Source organism: Littorina saxatilis, linkage group LG4 (genome assembly GCF_037325665.1).
Source record: "Littorina saxatilis isolate snail1 linkage group LG4, US_GU_Lsax_2.0, whole genome shotgun sequence".
Lineage (NCBI taxonomy): Eukaryota > Metazoa > Mollusca > Gastropoda > Littorinimorpha > Littorinidae > Littorina > Littorina saxatilis.
In genome coordinates this window covers 7718589-7737515 of record NC_090248.1, presented here as the reverse complement: position 1 = coordinate 7737515, position 18927 = coordinate 7718589, and the positions used below count along the sequence as shown (strand labels likewise).

The window sequence follows — 18927 nt, the reverse complement described above, 5'->3', positions numbered from 1 at the left end:
TATGTACGAATTGAAATGTGATTTGTTATCGTTTTTGCTGTTTGCACTACATCAGTTATCCTTCTTGTCCCAACAAGCGTGCATGGATTTATACATTTTTACATTGAAAGTTATCTCTGTGTGTGTATGTCAGTGTGTGTGTGTGTGTGTGTGTGTGTGTGTGTATCTGTGCGTTTCTGTGTGTGTGTACATGCGCAACCTTTGCATCACAAGTCCAGTGCTCTACCAACTGTGCTACCGGGCCCCCATCGTCACCGGCAAACAGTTGAGATTTACAAACGCCAGACTTGTGAAATTTACTGGCTGAGAACACGCGTTTAAAACCTTTACAAATAAAACAGATTTGGTGATATTAAGCATCTGGCATTGGATTTTCCGAAAATACATTAGATATAAAACAGATTTGGTGATAGTGATGGATCTGGTAACGGATTTTCCGAAAGTACATAAGACGACAATGTTTGTTTGCAAAGCAACAAACGCGTATTGTGATGTATTTTTGTCCAGTGATGTTGAGGGCACAGATGTCACGCACATTAGGTTTTGATGCTTTGGGAGGCTTTTAACGTTTTGGTTCAACGTTCTTGAGAAGAAAAAAAACTCAGATAAAGAGTTTTTGTCCCAAAAAGTGATATTTGAATGGTCCAAATCGACGTTTGTTGATAAAACATGTAGTGTTTGGGAAAGATTCATCTTCCAGACAAATAACGATAGAACTTTGCACTGTGTTTTATTTTACTTTTAAAAAGGCCCTTAGATGTAACAGCAGAGCAACTTCTACAAATTTACAAACTCATTTTATTTTTGTGTGATGTTTCTTTGACGTAAGTTCTTAAATCAATCCTGGGTACTTTCATTCTTGTCGTTTTTAACCCCCACCACCCTCCCCACTATTAATTCCTGCCTTTCACTCCCGCCCTTTGCTACTTGCCCTTGTTTCATCAATCTCCCATGCCAGCGCCTTCGTCGTTCTTCCTTCTCCTCTCCCCTTTTTTCCCGCCCTTTTTTTTAATATCTTACTTTTCCTGGCAAACAGATATTTACCCAACTTAACATGTGAATTCTTGCAGATAATATCCCAAGAAGTGTTTTCCCCATTTTCATTAAAAATCTCAAAAATCTTATCAAAGCTGATATTTCAAGAACGGATTCAAAAGTGATTGCATTATATTCTCTATCATTCTCTGACACGAAACATATACGAGAGCTTTCGTTCTTGTCTGGCTCACAGCGAACAGTATGCTTTGTAGTAAAATCAGCATACTGTATTTAATAAAACAAACTTCAGATTTTAATTAGTTATTTGGAGTGTTGGTCTGTGTTTTTCTTTGAAGCTGCACTCTCTATTTAATAAAACAAACTTCAGATTTTAATTAGTTATTTGGAGTGTTGGTCCTTGTTTTTCTTTGAAGCTGCACTCTCTATTTAATAAAGCAAACTTCAGATTTTAATTAGTTATTTGGAGTGTTGGTCTTTGTATTTCCTTGAAGCTGCACTCTCTATTTAATAAAACAAACTTCAGATTTTAATTAGTTGTTTGGAGTGTTGGTCTTTGTATTTCTTTGAAGCTGCACTCTCTCTAATTGTGCACAGCCATAAATGGCAAAGTAAGGCCTTTACTCGGCGTTATCATAATCACGCCGGAGAATCCGGGGATATGCACAACGGTTGTAACAGCATCGCGCAGAGACAGATTTGGATTGCGAGAGTTGGTGTCAATAAAATGACATTTTACACACACGCATACACGAACTTGCGCAAGCACACACACACACACACACACACACACACGTACACACACACACGTACACACACACACACACACACACTCACACACACACGCGCGCGCGCGCACCCGGATATAAACATTCACAGACAAACAGATGGTGAAGTAACAGGAACAAGTTTATTTGAAACAACTTACGTCACAAGATAACAAAAAGAATTTTGAAAAAAGCAATAACACATTTCTTTCTGAACTTCAAATAAACGTGCATGTGGTGGGAATGTTTCTGTTCGAAAAGCTATATCAGATCGCCCCAAAATTACACAGGTCGATGTAAATGGGATTTGGGATTATGTCAGCACAAACCATGCGGGGATACCTTCTGAACAGTGTCAGAATAATAATAATAATAATAATAATTGTCAGTAAGTACTGGTGTCACATCACTGATGTGAACCAGTTGATTGGCTAATGGCGATGCGCTAAAACTGTTAGCGCACTCTTGGAGTGCTAACTTTTCCACAGAGCGTATTCTTCCGCCCTTTGCCTGAGCGAGAGTGTACTCTCATCCTCAGAATTAATTAATGACATGTAGCTTATACTCTCCACAATACCAATGATTATGACCATAAATTTCCTGCTTCTCAATTAAAGCAGAAGTGGGTTTTTTTCTGACAGATTGCATGTGCCTGTGCCACAGTTGCCACTGATCTAAAAATAGAACCCGCTGTGTCTAATTTTTCAGTTTCGACTTGCGAAGATTCCTCTCATAATTATGCCATGTTAGTGGCATGTAGCTTATTATCCACATTACCAAATGATGAGTTAGTATACAATTCCCAGCAGCTAACAGAAAACACAAGTGTTATTCCGATAACGTAGCAGCTAGATCAGCACGTAGCAGACTACACTGAAATACGACTGCATCTGTTCAGTAAATGAATGTTTTCCGAATTATTATTTCAAGGCAAGAACAATCTGAATCGAACACGTGTAGGGTTTAGAACGTTCTTACCATATATAAGACTTATTACCAGCCTGCCTCATGCGTGCAGACTCAGTGCAACGTGACGAGCAATTTTTGTTTATGAAATGAGACTCAGTGCAGTGGTTCGATTGCCATAGCCCAGCAGACGACATAAATCCCGCTCAGAAAATTACATGTTGGGCAAATGTGAACGATAAAACGATATTGATATAATACGTGTAGGGTACGTGTAGGGTTCCGAGCATTCTTACCGTTCATATTTAGTACCAGACTCCCCGATGAGTGAAGATACCACACGAGAAGCATGCCACATTTATTTTGAAAATGTGCTTACCGTCGACCTTGGCAAGGGGCAACACTCTGCACGGTCAATCTGTCGAAGATCGATGAAGGTTTCGAATCGCAAATAACTAAGAGCACAGTCCTTTCTCCGAGTTTAAATGAGGTCTCTATGAAAGATCATCACTTTTTAGCTTAACGCTACACTGGAATTTACCAACAGAAATTAAACAAGAGTTTGCGTGTGACGAAAGCACGACACACTTGAGACAGCCCACACAAAAGTAGATCTGACACAAACCTGACCACACAGTTACGCCTATTCAAATGCGCGTTGCAAAATGTGCGTTTTGAATCTTCTTTTTTCTCTGGCGGTACTGACAATATCGTTATTGAAACAATCCCAGTGCACTAAGGGATTTATAGAGCAAATCTCGAAAATGATTATTGAACTCAGCGCTATGCGCTTCGTTCAATAATGAATTTTCTCGATTTGCTCTATAAATCCCTTAGTGCACTGGGATGTCTCAATAACTTAAATAATAATAATAATAATAATTGTCAGTAAGTACTGGTGTCACATGACTGATGTGAAACAGTTGATTGGCTAATGGCAATGCGCTTAAAACTGTTAGCGCACTCTTGGAGTGCGCTAACTTTTTGCACAGAGCGTATTCTTCCGCCCTTTGCCAAAGCGAGGCTGTTCCCCTTCTTTTGATTTGAGAAGATTCTTCTCATCCTCCGTGTTAGTGACATGTAGTGACATCTTCTCCACATTACAAAATTATGCTTGACCCTCAATTTCTAACTCGACCTGTCCACAGTTTATCCGAACGCTGGCAGAAAAAATGTGCCTTTTCAAACGTTCTAATCCAGTGTCGTTACTGACAATATCGTCATTGAAACAATCACAGTGCGCTAAGAGATTTATAGAGCAAATCTTGAAAATAATTATTAAACTCAGCGCTTCGCGCTTCGTGCAATAATTAATTTTCTCGATTTGCTCTAGAAATCTCTTAGCGCACTGTGATGTCTCAATAACTTAAATAATAATAATAATAAAGGTATTTATAGGGCGCAAATTCTAAAAAAGTTCTTTCAATAGCCTTACAATCTTAAATATAATAATCTTAATAACAGCAACAATACACAACATAAGCGCCTTAAATCAATCTTAAATATGCAACATTTTAGACGTGGTGCTTTCATGCTTAAGTTAAGGTATTAATTGCAGAATGTAAACTTTCGATGTACTCCTGTCTGTATTTCCCGTTCCTCTCTGCCTCCTACTTCTTAAACCCTGGCAACCGTGAAATGAGCTTGCATTTGCTAGTTAACAGGCTTGAGTACCTAAATCCCAACAAGCATGTGTTTGTGTGTGTGTGTGTATGTTTGTTTGTGTGTGTGTGTGTGTGCGTGTTTGTGTGTGTGTGCGTGTGTGTGTGTGTGTGTGTGTGTGTATGCGCGCCTGTCTGTCTGTCTGTCTGTCTGTCTGTCTGTTTGTATGTGAAAGGACAGAGTGAAGTAGAGTCATCAGAACTTAATAAGAATGGCCATAACATCTGCCAGGCCAACAGTGGAATCTGAAACAGATATAACAAGATATATTGTCATCATTTTCACGAATTTTCATTCACAAGCACCTGGGAAATAAATCTCATGTTCCCCAGGCAATAAATCCCCGGTTACCAAAGTTGCAGGAAGCAGGTTATACATGGATAATCAAAAGCAAACCCAATAGAAACGCTCGGGGATTCTTCGGCTCTTTTCATTGGTGTTTCCCCAGACCTAAACAGACGACACGACACTGATTTGCAAAGTTCCAAAAACGAACTGGCAAACTGGAAAAAGTAAACAAAAAACAAAACTACTTCATGAAAGGTCATACATTCATCAAAACCAAATGAAACCTAGCGATATGTTTTGTCTTCTTACAGAGTCATGGAGTGCGTCTATCTGTGTTTCGATACACAGACGTTCGGAGAAACACGAACGTCAAGTTCAAGTAAAACGACCCCTGACACACACATTTTGACCCGTGCACAAAACGTTGTATCGATAAACAAAGCACAAAATAAAAACAATAATAAAAGCAAAGAAAATAGCAACAAGATATGCAAACATCTAACAAAACCGAGCAAGCAGAATGACAGGTCTAATGAAAAACAAAGAGGTACTGAGTCGGAAACAAGATCGCGATTCTTTCCTTCGCTGCACGACGCAAATCTTCTGTGACCTTTGACCAAACGTAGCTTCCACATTCGATCACTCAGCTTAATATCTACAACAGAAAGCCGAGGGGGTGGAATACCGAGATGAACCTACAGAACTGTGCATCCTGAAATCTGACATATTCATCCCAACATTTAATGAACTCAAAAACACAGAAAGGTGCTTTCACACGCCAGCTTTGATTGCCAGTGGTTATCAAACCGGGACTCGTGTGGTATATCAGCACGGAACCCGTATTTCAAAGGATGGCTCCCTGGGTTGATTGTGCACTTATTTTCTCACTACCAAAATGATGACAAAAACTATGTTTGGTGGTTTGTTGACAGACCAGCTTTTTTGTCGGTCCTCGGGGGGCATATCGACTTTTGTTTCATATTTATTGACCGCGGCCTTCGGCCTTGGTCAATAAATATGAAACAAAAGACGATATGCTCCCCCTCGGACCGACAAAAAAGCTGGTCTGTCAACAACCCATCAAACATCTTATAATGTCATCAAAACTTTTATGAACTTTCCGAATAATTAACAGACACAGAAACAAATGCTATGTACAAAAAAAGAAAAAGTTCATACGTCAACATAGCAAATGTCAAAGCTAGCGTAAAATTGATTCAAATAGGTTCACACACACACACACACACACACACACACACACACACACACACACACACACACACACACACACACACACTTACAATGTATATATATATATATATATATATATATATAGAATGACGTCAAGAGCGAGAATGCATAGAAATTACGTCATGAGCAAGGGAGATCATCCTTTACTCTGTGTGTGTCTCCGCCGCCTACATTCCAACGTAATTGTCAAATACAAATTGTAAAATGACAAAGTCAAAGAGTGAAACTGTATGAATAGAAAGAGATGAAAGTGTTTTTAAGATTAAAACTAACCTACACAAACTTACAACCAAAACGTTAACCTTTACAAAGTTTATTAACACTAAACAATTACGTTGGAATGTAATAATTCCTTGCTCATGTGTGCTTGAAGGTGTGTGAAGGGGTGGAGTATATGCGCCGCGGCGTGCACGCTATGAATTCTTTGATATTCCAATCCCATCCCATGCCAGTACATAGCTTTAAACATCCCCTCCCTGTTTGCCGGAGCTAGCCACTCTCGGTAACAGTGACTCAACCCCAGGACTCTGAGACGTTCACAAGAACCCAGTCCTCTACGGAAGAAGAAGAAGAAGACAATCGACTGTGAGCCGAACATGCAACACGGAACTGCATTCTTATCAACGGGTACACCGCACTTACGCGTTTCGCCCCATTGAAGCGGTCAGCGAACAAAGGATACTCGGCTTCAGTGAAGCGGAGCTGGGTGGCCGGTCGTTAATTAATCAATCAATCAATGAGGCTTATATCGCGCATATTCTGTGGGTACAGTTCTAGGCGCTCTGCAGTGATGCCGTGTGAGATGAAATTTTATACGGCCAGTAATTGCAGCCATTTCGGCGCATATTTACCTTTCACGGCCTATTATTCCAAGTCACACGGGTATAGGTAGACAATTATTAACTGTGCCTAAGTAATTTTTGCCAGGAAAGACCCTTTTGTCAATCGTGGGATCTTTAACGTGCACACCCAATGTAGTATAGGCCTACACGGGGGGGGGGGAGTTCGGACACCGAAGAGAGTCTGCACACAAATTTGACTCTGAAATAAATTTCCGCCGAACCTGGGATCGAACTCAAGCTGACAGCGGCCAACTGAATACAAATCAAGCGCTCTACCAACTGAGCTATATCCCCGCCCTACACCGGCTGCCGATTGTGGCGCATCTGCTGCCCTCATTGACCCAACAACACAACAGGCACTTTCATTACCTTTACTTGATGTGTGTATTTTTTTTCTCGTGATAGTTTATCGTCATTGCGCTCCCTGTTAACTGGGTCATTTTGGACGAGTCCATCTCTCAACAGAGGGGGATCTCACGTCTCCAATATTATAACGAGCAAGTACAAAATGCTGCAGAAAAAGACGTTTTTCTGCAGTAAAACAACGTTAGCACCGTTTTACTGCAGCATTCTTGATATCAATTTTACTGCAGTAAAATGTTTTTCTGCAGAAAAAAACGATGATTCGGCGGATGATGACATTATTCAGAAATGCGGCAGAAAAAAAATGCAGAATAACTGAATAAAGTCATATTTCGCTAAGGATACTAATCAGCTCTACTTACTCTCGTCTGCCCATGTGGAGACCGTGGTGGAGGTGCTGTAGAGAAGTGCGGGGTAGGGATAGTCTTCCCAGCTGCACGCGACTCTGGTGCTGTGGATTAAGTCTGCGGCACATAGCCAGCCCGCGTCAATCGCGCAGCCACCGTAGTTCTGGTTGATGAAGAAGTAGCGAGTGTGTACTGGATATCTGTGGGGATAAATAGGGGGGGTGAACAAGGTTGATCAAATAGCAGCGAATACATATATACACAAACACAGACCGTGAAACGATTAAACTGAAACTTAACATTGACCGCACATGACTGAAACACTAGATTGGACACAATTAAGATTTTTTTTTTTTTACTGGACTTTAAATAACTTATCGCATGCCGCAAAAAAATTACATTTATCATGTTTTATTGCGTTTTTACAGATCAAATGACGAACTGAAACAAACCATTGGTCAAACATGCACCCTATGTCACTGATATCGTGCAGGAAGTCGTCATAGCCCAAGTAAAATCGCGCAGGAAGTGAGTCATCAGTTACGGGTGTCATCTTTAAACCGGTCATCTATTACATATATACAAATGGATTTAAGTGTGTGTGTGTGTTGTGTGTTGTGTGTTGTGTGTTGTGTGTTGTGTGTGTGTGTGTCTGTGGTCGCCATACCTCCGAGATGGCAAGAGGTAAGAAAAAGATAGCATGCATGCACACTGCCTAGGAGCCACAGAATGTGCAACTGGGTTTTAGTTTCTTGATTCATTGTTTCCTTTCTCATATTATGGACCTCCCCTTTATTGAATACAGCCTATATAGTGCAAGGCCAGTGCAGTGCCTACTGTTCACCTTAGCAAGCACATAATGCCAGTGATAATAGAGACTCTGTAGGCTCCTATAAGGGGAAGAAAAGAAGAAGAAATATTAACTGGACAGTTCCAGATATTTCTAGAATCTAAGGCAGGTGATTCTTGCTTTGTTATCCACGGACAGGAGGTAACTCTTATCATACCAACATACCGCTTCTAAGGGTGAAGCATGATTAGTTGAAACTGCTGGTCAATTATCTGGAATTTTCTCAAGAAAGGGAGGTAAATCATTCCATAAAAACAATGTAAATAGGAATGGTGGGCAGCACATGCCTTAAAGGCCACACCGGGCGAAGCCGGTGCCTGAATGCTAGTTTCAATTAAAGCAGAGCTACATATTTCTAATAAACACAATTTGGCGAAAAGCAGCACAAAATTAACTAAAAGGTAAACCGCTTGGAAAAAGCAAAGGCATGCTCAATCCTTATAACTGTGAAGTAATGTGTTTTAGAAAAAAACACGTACAAAAACCCATCTGATGTCATAACGACGGGGGTTGCAGCAAGGGAACAGCAAAAGAACCAACAAACAAGCGACACAAAGACAGAATACAGACCCCTTTCAACTGGATGGCTTTGCCAACAGCTCAATGGATTCCACACCCTAACCTGATGAAAACAAAGGGTCTGCAGACACAAAAGTTTACACTGTCCTAGTCTCGAGGTTACAATGTAACCCGACGATGAGAGGCAGATCTATAGAAATTGACAGAGAAAGAGAGACAGAGACAGAGATAGGCAGAGGGAGAGAGACACAGAGACCGGGAGAATAGGAGGTGAATTTGCAAAATCATGTTTCGTAAACTACTTACGGGTTAATGCCAAACTTGTTGTAGTTGGATTCGTTCTTGGATATATCACTCCAGGGCGTCTGTAGAATTCGTGATGGCGTCATCCATGACGTCACATCACTTCCGGTTCCGTTGAAAACAAGGTCCACGACATTGACTCCCTGGCTGTATAGTTGCACACTTACCTGTGATAAAATTAAGAAAAGAAAAAAGGTCTATTTTCATGTTTGTTTGTCTTTTTCTTTTCTGATTTGTTTGGCTGAGAAGCCTCATCCTATGTTTCATTCTGTTCTCAAATAACAAGAATAACTTAACAGTCTGTTTTAACAACAGAACGTAACGCATGTACTCTTTTATAACTTACTCGAATAAAAAGCCTTATGTATTTAGAATACGCTTGTGCGTGCATGAGTAGGAGTGCGCTCTGAACCCACAACGGTCATTTGTTTGTTTGTTTGTTTGCTTAACGCCCAGCCGACCACGAAGGGCCATATCAGGGCGGTGCTGCTTTGACATATAACGTGCGCCACACACAAGACAGAAGTCGCAGCACAGGCTTCATGTCTCAACCAGTCACATTATTCTGACACCGGACCAACCAGTCCTAGCACTAACCCCATAATGCCAGATGCCAGGCGGAGCAGCCACTAGATTGCCAATTTTAAAGTCTTAGGTATGACCCGGCCGGGGTTTGAACCCACGACCTCCCGATCAGGCGGACGCCTTACCACTAGGCCAACCGTGCCGGTCCAAAACGGTCATTCCGGGCTGTCGTTCAAACAGACATTTTCCTTGCAAGAAAAACACACTGCTTGCTTTACACGTTCAGTACTGAAAAGAAGTATAGCCTACAGGGTGGTCCAAAAAAAGCGCCCTATTTTCTTTTTGATCTCATTTTTGACTGCGAAGAGAGATTTTGAAAATGTCTTCACCAAGCAATAGTAGAATGATGGGAAATTATCTCTTGCAAATTTGGTAGAAATTGGTCTGTAATTAGCAGTTGACAATATAATAATACTAATAATGACAGCTTATATAGCGCGAACCACAGTAAATTATGCTCTCCGCGCTTTACATATTAAATAGGAATAAAACCATACTATTTAAAAATCATATAAACATACATTCTAACAAAGTAACGTAACAATAAACTTACAGCAACACATTATCCACTTATTCTCTATCCAGCCTCCTCTTCTGTGGCGATAGGCTCATTTCACGACGCACTGACTTCCCTTGGCCACCCTACTCCCCTGATCTCAACCCACCCGACTACTTTCTGTGGGGGTACCCAGGACAGAATATACGGCAACAATCCCATATGGCAGCTAATCAATCTGTGTGTGTGTGTGTGTGTGTGTGTGTGTGTGTGTGTGTGTGTGTGTGTGTGTGTCTCTCTCTCTCTCTCTCTCTCTCTCTCTCTCTCTCTCACACACACACACACACACACACACACACAAACACCCAAACGCACACACACTCTCTCCCTGTGTCTGTCTGTCTGTCTGTCGGTCGGTTTCCCTTCCTCTCCATAAAAAGGTTTTACTGCAAGAAAGGTCTTTTGTGGACCGAACTCTACAATCGTTTGATTATACAAGTCCATTGGCATTGCAAAGAAACCGGGGACACGAGGCTCCAATGTCAACACGGGCCGGATATTAGTAAACTGTGCAAAACATCCTTGACATCTTTTTCCAATTCCCCATTCTTTCTCCCTTTTTTTGACTGTAACTATGTCTCTCTTTCTGTATGTCTCTCTTTCTCTCTCTCTCTCTCTCTCTCTCTCTCTCTCTCTCTCTCTGTCTCTGTCTCTGTCTCTCTCTCTCTCACTCTCTCTCACTCTCTCTCTCTCTCACTCTCTCTCTCTCACTCTCTCTCTCTCACACACACACACACTCACACACACACACACGCACACGCACACACACACACACACTCTCTCTCTCTCTCTTATCTCTCACACACACACACACACACACTCACACACACACACACAAACTCACACACACACACACACACGCGCACACACACGCACACACACACACACACACACACTCGCTCTCTCTCTCTCTCTATCTGAATTGGTATGCTATGCGGGTGCGTGCGCGCATGTGTGTATATGAGCCTGTGCCAAAACGTGCTTGCCAAAATGGGACATTTGGGGTTGAAAACCAAACTGGAAATAATACTGTCTTATCTTTATACACTAATTGACTTTGTATAGTGTAACTATTTCCATAACCAAAAAGATAACTTGGGCTTTACTTTTTGCGAAAAAACAAAAAAACGCATCAACATAGCTGTGTGAACTATCGGCAATGCGCGATGACGTAGGTGTTCCCATGCACGCGTGATGCGTCGGCCATCTTGGTAAGCAGCACTGAGAGGTGACTGTGCGTGAGGCGTGCAATGATACATGTTTCTGTTTGTCGTTGCAAAGTGATGGGGAATTTGTACTGAAACCTGGCCATCCCTATTACGCCCAGGTTCAGTGTCAGCTTCTTGCAACCAAGGCTGATTACTGTGACTTTGTTGTGTGGACCACAGTAGATTTTTTGGTTGTGAGGGTGGAGCCAGACGCTGCCTTTTTGCAGTGCACAGAGGAAAAAGCCAAGGCATTTTTTCAAAGAGTTGTCCTGCCAGAGATGGTTGTAAACCACTTCACAAACATTCACACAGCTTCAACATCTGTGATTGTCACTCCAGATTCACAGACACAGCATCTAACCAGAACTTCTGAAAGAATGCCACTCAGTCCTCAGAAAAGCAATCCTCCCCCGAAAAGAACCAAAAGAGTTATTTGTTCCAAGGGCAAGCCCAGGAGAAAAGTCAGTGTGTGGTGTTTGTGTCGCAAGCCTGAAAGTGGTGACATGGTTGCTTGTGACAGTGAAAATTGCAAAGTTCAGTGGTACCACACGGCATGTGTTGGACTTGATCATTTGCCAGGGAAAGATGATGCTTGGTTTTGTCCGGCTTGCCTTGACATGTCACTTTAGCTTAGTGTAGCTGTCTGGGGGTTTTCTGTCAGTGTCATGCTGTTTGAGGTTATAAGACTGAGTGACTGCATATTTTGAAGTATGTATTTGCCTAACTGTGCAAGTCTTGCACACTTACTTGTTGTTTCATTTGTGTGCCAAATCTGAATTCACACACACACACACACACACACATTACAAATATTTGGTTGACTTCATAAACAAATGTGTTCTGTTTTTATTTTTTATTTTTGTACTGTGAGCACATGCACAGAAAAGTACAACATTGGAAAAAGAATGTGCAGCTGTCTACTAGTACTAGACTCATAGAATGTACATGCATGTGTATGTTATAATGATAATGTGACACAAAATAAATCTTTCTTCTGTCCCATACACATGACTTGAGCTGTTCATACATATGTGCCTGTTTCAGTGTTTGTTGGTGTGACTGTTACTTAATGTAAGCCATTTAAACTCTGAAAATAACAGAACAAATCACCATGTCACTGCACATACAAGTCAGAGCACAACAAGAAAGTTGTAAACACAATTCTGATACAATGGGATGATTCCAGAATGCTATACACACACATCTTCAGAGTCAAACACAATCACACCACACTTGGACACATGTTGGTCAGGGCACAGCAAACAACCACTATTTTGTCGAGGAATGTTACATCCTCGCCTTCACAAGGCAGTATTAGATTGATGGGGATAGTACTACTCAGAATGGTATATTTCATTACAACATTGCCAATTACACGTTCAACATGGATCCTTAAATGTGCAATTTTCCTTGTCTGCTCAATGTCCTGGGAATGCATCTGACACTTTCCCCTAGTAAATGCAGGGATTTTCACCTCTGCACATGCAAGACCTACAATCTCCTCTATATCAAAGCCGCGATCTGCTAGCACTTTGTCTCCTGGTAACAGATGATTCAGAAATCCACTATTTTCTGTTATCATCTTATCACTTGCCTTCCCTCCCCACCCCTTCGACAGAAATGAAATAACCCCCTGTGGTGTTATGCCTATGAGATATTTCATGGTGTGGTTGTGTTTATAATTTGACCATGTCTCTGAGCGAGCCCTACAATTTGAAGGTTTTTCAATAAAAATCTCAAAGCAGTCAATGATCACAGCAACATTTCTTCCAAAGGCCTCAATGAACTCATGTGGCATGCTGTCATGCAGAGACTGCCTATCTGGCCAGTGAATAAGTCCCACTAAGCGTTCATACAGAACATTCATGGTTTCCATGATGACAGCCGAAGAACTTCCCAAACGCTAACTGAACCAGTACTAGCACTAGTAGCAGCCGAAGCACGCAATATCCTGCTTACCAAGATGGCCGCCGCTTAGAAAACCAGTGGCTGTGACGTCACGATCGCATTGCCGATAACGCGAGACACAGCATTTTCATAAGTATCTTTATAAGTTCTTAACTGATTTGCTTCAAATTTACTCAGCAAGTAAGATTTACATCCCAAAAGAGATTCATTGAGGAACTTCTAAAATGGACCTTGTATTTTAAAAAATAAGACACCCATCACTGTGTCCTGAGTTACAGTTGACACACTCCAGTCACAAGAAATCCTGTAAAAAAAATAAAAACAGAGAAGATGTTTCAAAGACTAGAATATTTTATTAAAACCATCATTTGCAACTCAAACAAACCTCAAAATCACATGAAAAAGAAAGCAAAGTAGAAAAACTAGCTCCATGATGTGTCAACTGTAACGGGGTCAAGGAAGACATGAAAATGGCACTGTGTCTCATGTTCCGGTTGACACACAAAGTCAGGAACACACACTGTAATGTGACAAGAGAATAAGAAATGCCAAAATGCCAGGTGTTACATGCAGGAAGTGCAAAATAAGGATAAGATGTCTTCAAATGTACAAATTCATTGGAAAATGGATGGCAAGAATCTCAAAAACACAACAGAAAACTAACCAAAACATTCCCAAATAGTGGTATATTTACACCATCAGCTTATACAGAAAGTTCCTGCAGTTAATGTTCGTGAACATTACATTCCAGTCTGAACGAGTCAAAAGTCATTAAACAAACAATTTTGCACTCAAAACTGGTTAAATAAAAATGAAAAATTAAAACGCAAGTTCATGGAGAAAACAAGGTAAAATTACAAACGCCCAAGGGAAATGTCAATCTCATGAATATCCTCCACATCCACACATTAAGTGTCACTTGCACTCTCAAATAGTCATGCACATAATCAAAGAAACACATGGCACACTAGCACCCTACAAAGGTAAATACAAGACTTGATCAATCACAAATTGGTAATCAGAGATTTAAAAAAAATGTGCACCTCTACCAATAAATACACACAAGCATTCAAAGTACCACAATGTACAAGACTAGAGAAAATCACAGATCAGCTTTCACACATAGCTTTAGCTGCCAATGCCTACATGTAAAATAATATGATAATGATAACTGCAAAGTTCGTAAAATTGGCTTCCCCCATCAAATAAATTAATCTACTCGGGCTATGCATGATCAGCAAACTTGCCAGACTGTCACTGTCAGAAGGGAGTCAGACCAAACCAGATGCAGACATGTTTGCACTAAACCCGAGGCAAGAGTACTTTCCCAAAACGTTGAGTGTATTTTTCAAAAAGTTGGTGTACTTTGCAAGCAAAGCCATACGCGTGGGTGCAAACGTGTTTGTGTAAGAATAGCATGTCTTCTGTTCCTCTCCAAAGTTCGTTCATGGCAGACATCGTAGCGTTCAGGGTCCAGCTTTAGCCGTTGTCTGTACTCTTTGGATCGCTCGCTGTTCTGCTTCCGGACTCGTTCAGCCTGGGGTGACAATCTGACTTGCAGTCGCAGACCTTACAATCACGAAAAAGAAATGAGGCTCAAGTACAAGACAGAAAAATATTTGCCCACAGCACATCTAGAATTTAATGACATGTTCAAGTGCAGTTTCTACAGCACTGACCCCTGTCTCTTCTACCTCTCCCAGATAAATGTAACATTTCACTTCTAAGAGCAACAATACCACTTCTAACATCAGTCCTAAGAACTAAGACTGTACTGGATTTCCTACAAAGAGATGTGTCTAAGTTGACACAATCACCATAAATTAATATGCTTTCATCTGCAGAGTCATTTATTTACAAGGCTGGTAATTGAGGTAACTAAAAAAACAAGTAACAAAGGACATAAAACAAGACTGTGTCCTTCCCAAGAAAAGTTACGGTCGACATGCATTCCTCGTAAATCAAAGCTACAAACATTAAAAAAAATACCACAACCCTAAACTCTCAATTCCAAAAGTTAAAAGAAAAACGCAGACCTTAAATAGAAAAGAAAGGCATACGTATGTAAATGCATAGCTGTCCAAAAATACTTTGTGTCATTCGTAACCGAGACACAGTGAGAGTTACATGTCTTGCGTTACGATTGACGCAAGAAGATCCCCGAGTGGCCTTCTCGAAAAATATTTCACAACCAAACCAAGAACAAGTCGCTTAAGGCGAAAATACAACATTTAGTCAAGTAGCTGTCGAACTCACAGAATGAAACTAAACGCAATGCAATTTTTCAGCAAGACCGTATACTCGTAGCATCGTCAGTCCACCGCTCATGACAAAGGCAGGGAAATTGACAAGAAGAGCGGGGTAGTAGTTGCGCTAAGAAGGATAGCACGCTTTTCTGTACCACTCTTCGTTTGAACTTTCTGAGCGTGTTTTTAATCCAAACATATCATATCTATATGTTTTTGGAATCAGGAACCGACAAGGAATAAGATGAAAGTGTTTTTAAATTGATTTCGACAATTTAATTTTGATAATAATTTTTATATATTTAATTTTCAGAGCTTGTTTTTAATCCGAATATAACATATTTATATGTTTTTGGAATCAGCAAATGATGGAGAATAAGATAAACGTAAATTTGGATCGTTTTATAAATTTTTATTTTTTTTTACAATTTTCAGATTTTTAATGACCAAAGTCATTAATTAATTTTTAAGCCACCAAGCTGAAATGCAATACCGAAGTCCGGGCTTCGTCGAAGATTACTTGACCAAAATTTCAACCAATTTGGTTGAAAAATGAGGGCGTGACAGTGCCGCCTCAACTTTCACGAAAAGCCGGATATGACGTCATCAAAGACATTTATCAAAAAAATGAAAAAAAGGTTCGGGGATTTCATACCCAGGAACTCTCATGTCAAATTTCATAAAGATCAGTCCAGCAGTTTAGTCTGAATCGCTCTACACACACACACACACACACACACACGCACAGACAGACAGACAGACACACATACACCACGACCCTCGTTTCGATTCCCCCTCGATGTTAAAATATTTAGTCAAAACTTGACTAAATATAATAAAAGGGCTACCTGCCCAATTGACCAAATGTAAAAATCATTACGCATAAAGTCTCAAAACAAATAACTAATAACAGATTTAAGAACTGATTTTGCAGACACACAAACATTGCTAAGTACAGATTTCGAAGTCCTTTAGTCCGCTGCTGTCAGCGCAGTCCTCGTGTGCCCACTGTGCACCTCTGGCACTGTATCATGTTCTCATGGGAGTTGGTGCCACACATGAAGCAGTACCAAGTGCTTTCCCCCGGCCGGATAGAACGCATCGTCGAGAATGTTCTCCTTTTTCCCCTCTGATCAGAAGATATTCCCCTCTTGTTTCTCTGAGCAGAAGATTTTGTAGCTTCGTTTTTTCCTCTTTTCTGTTGACCTGCACGCCTTTTTGCAAGTGAAATCTCCAGCTTTTGCTTGTGAGGAGAAGATTGTTTTTTTCGTGATGATCTCTTCGACGAGCTTGTGGTTGTGCGTTGCAGGACATCAGCAGCAGGTAAGCTTACATTTGCTGCTGACACCAAGCAATCATAATGACCAGAATCTCCATGTACAGTGTACAAAACAACGATGGGGGTGACGTTGGCAAATTTATTTCAGCTTCAAGAATGCTATTGATTAGTTCTTGTTCTATCTCTGGTGTTAATGTAGAAGGTCTTCCTGTGAACTTTACTTCTTCTTTTGCAAATTTGTTTGTTTCCTTCTAAATGACTTTTAAGAGTTGTGACAGTAACACCATATGCTCTTGTGCGCAACGCAAACCCATATCTCCTTTTTTCACTGCTGACAAAGCGCAGCCCATTTCTTCTGGTAACCACCGCCGTTCGGGTCTCATAAATAATACTGTCAAACAAATCAATCAATCATTCAATAAAACTTATAGAAAGGAAAAACACAACAAAACCGAAAAGAGAATTGAATACGTGAATAAAACAGCAGTGTTCTGTTTATTGTTTGATGAGGGTAAGATGGAACAGAATGCGGCAAAGCTGGAACACTGTTCCATGTTTGCCTCTCTTATGTGTTCCATCATTGCCGCATGGCACCTGCATGGATTTCGCGTTTTTCTGTTGGATACACGTGACGTTTCAAATCTTTTTTTTCCGTTCAAGTTATTGCAAATCTATGAAGGTTTATCACAGCAATCAACATTTTACGTGAACGTATATAGATAAAGAGTAATAATACGAATTGTAGACGGTAGAAATAAGAAGAAGAAGGAAGAAAAGTTTAAAAAACGTACAATTTGTTTTGTTTTGCCGCGGTAGTCATTTTTTTGCTGGAATAATATCAAGGAATGTCACTAGACATTTCTGCAAAACAATTGTTCATGAATTGTTCCCCGTTGATCGCATATTGAGGTGTTCCAAGTTGGCCGACTGTTCCGGGATTGGCGACTTTCCCTTACACTATTATTTGAGAAACGATTCGGTCTGTGACTTCTTTAAATCGTATCTTGCTGACCGGACACAATATGTCACTCTACAATGCCAGAATTCGTCTACTGCACTAGTAAAACATGGCGTCCCTCAAGGGTCTGTATTAGGACCTATTCTCTTTTGTATTTACGTTAATGATTTGCCTTTACATGTATCGGATGATAAAGTCAAATGCGAGTTTTTTGCAGACGATTCGTCTATTCATACCAGTAACACCTCGTTGGAATCAGTAAATTCTTTCCTGAAAAACTTTGGACGAAGTTGCGAGGTGCACATCAAATGCCATGATACTGCACCCAGAAAAAACTAAAAGCATTGTTATTACCACAAGACAAAAGCATCAGATAAGTCCTCTTAAATTACAACTGTCCTTAGGTACAACTCAAATACAGCAAGTTAAAGAACATCGCATACTTGGTGTAACTGTCGATGAAGAAATGAAATGGCAAACACACATAAGCAACCTCTGCAAAGTGTTATCAAGGAATTTGTATTTGTTGTCAAAACTCAAACATTATGCAAAGTCTGAAACATTAAAAATGTTCGTTCATGCTCATATAATGCCTCATATTAATTTTGCTTCGACATTGTGGGATGGCTGCAGTGATGTTCACTTATTGAAACTCAATTCTTTGTACCGTCGTGCTGCAAAACTTATCCTGTATGAATCGCACATGTCTACAGAAATGAAGTTAAACAGCCTTAATTTCCTTCCCCTAAAAACCCACCTTGCATACAATAAGGCTGTCTTTATGTATAAATTAGTTCATGGTGATGTGCCCAGTTATGTGCAATCCTATTTTACACATGTTACGAAGAGGTATGGGTCTCAAAATGTACTTCCTCCAATTCCTCGTATAGATCTTTATAAATCCAGCTTAGCTTTTTCAGGATCATCTCTGTGGAATTCTTTGCCAATAGAAATCAAACGATCCGCATCCTTAAAGGCCTTTAAAAGGCAGTTGCACACACATGTGATCACACAATAAACTGTCCCTGATGTTTAGTTTCCATTGTGCACTCGGATAATGTATGCAATGCTCTTAAGTGTTTGTGGGTTTTTT

The 18927-nt window shown here is 40.5% G+C and overlaps 1 protein-coding gene across 1 annotated transcript in view; it reads right to left on the bottom strand.

The window, feature by feature from the left end:
• Positions 1-3569: 3569 nt before the first annotated feature.
• Positions 3570-18927, bottom strand: part of LOC138963870 (uncharacterized) — a 19404-nt gene continuing 4046 nt past the window's right edge. Inside the window, exons 3-5 of the mRNA XM_070335725.1 lie at positions 9098-9261; positions 7438-7622; positions 3570-4576 (exon numbers count right to left, since the gene is read on the bottom strand). Coding sequence (XP_070191826.1) covers positions 4527-4576; positions 7438-7622; positions 9098-9261 — 399 coding nt within the window. The 3' untranslated portion in view covers positions 3570-4526. The remainder of the gene's footprint in view (positions 4577-7437; positions 7623-9097; positions 9262-18927) is intronic.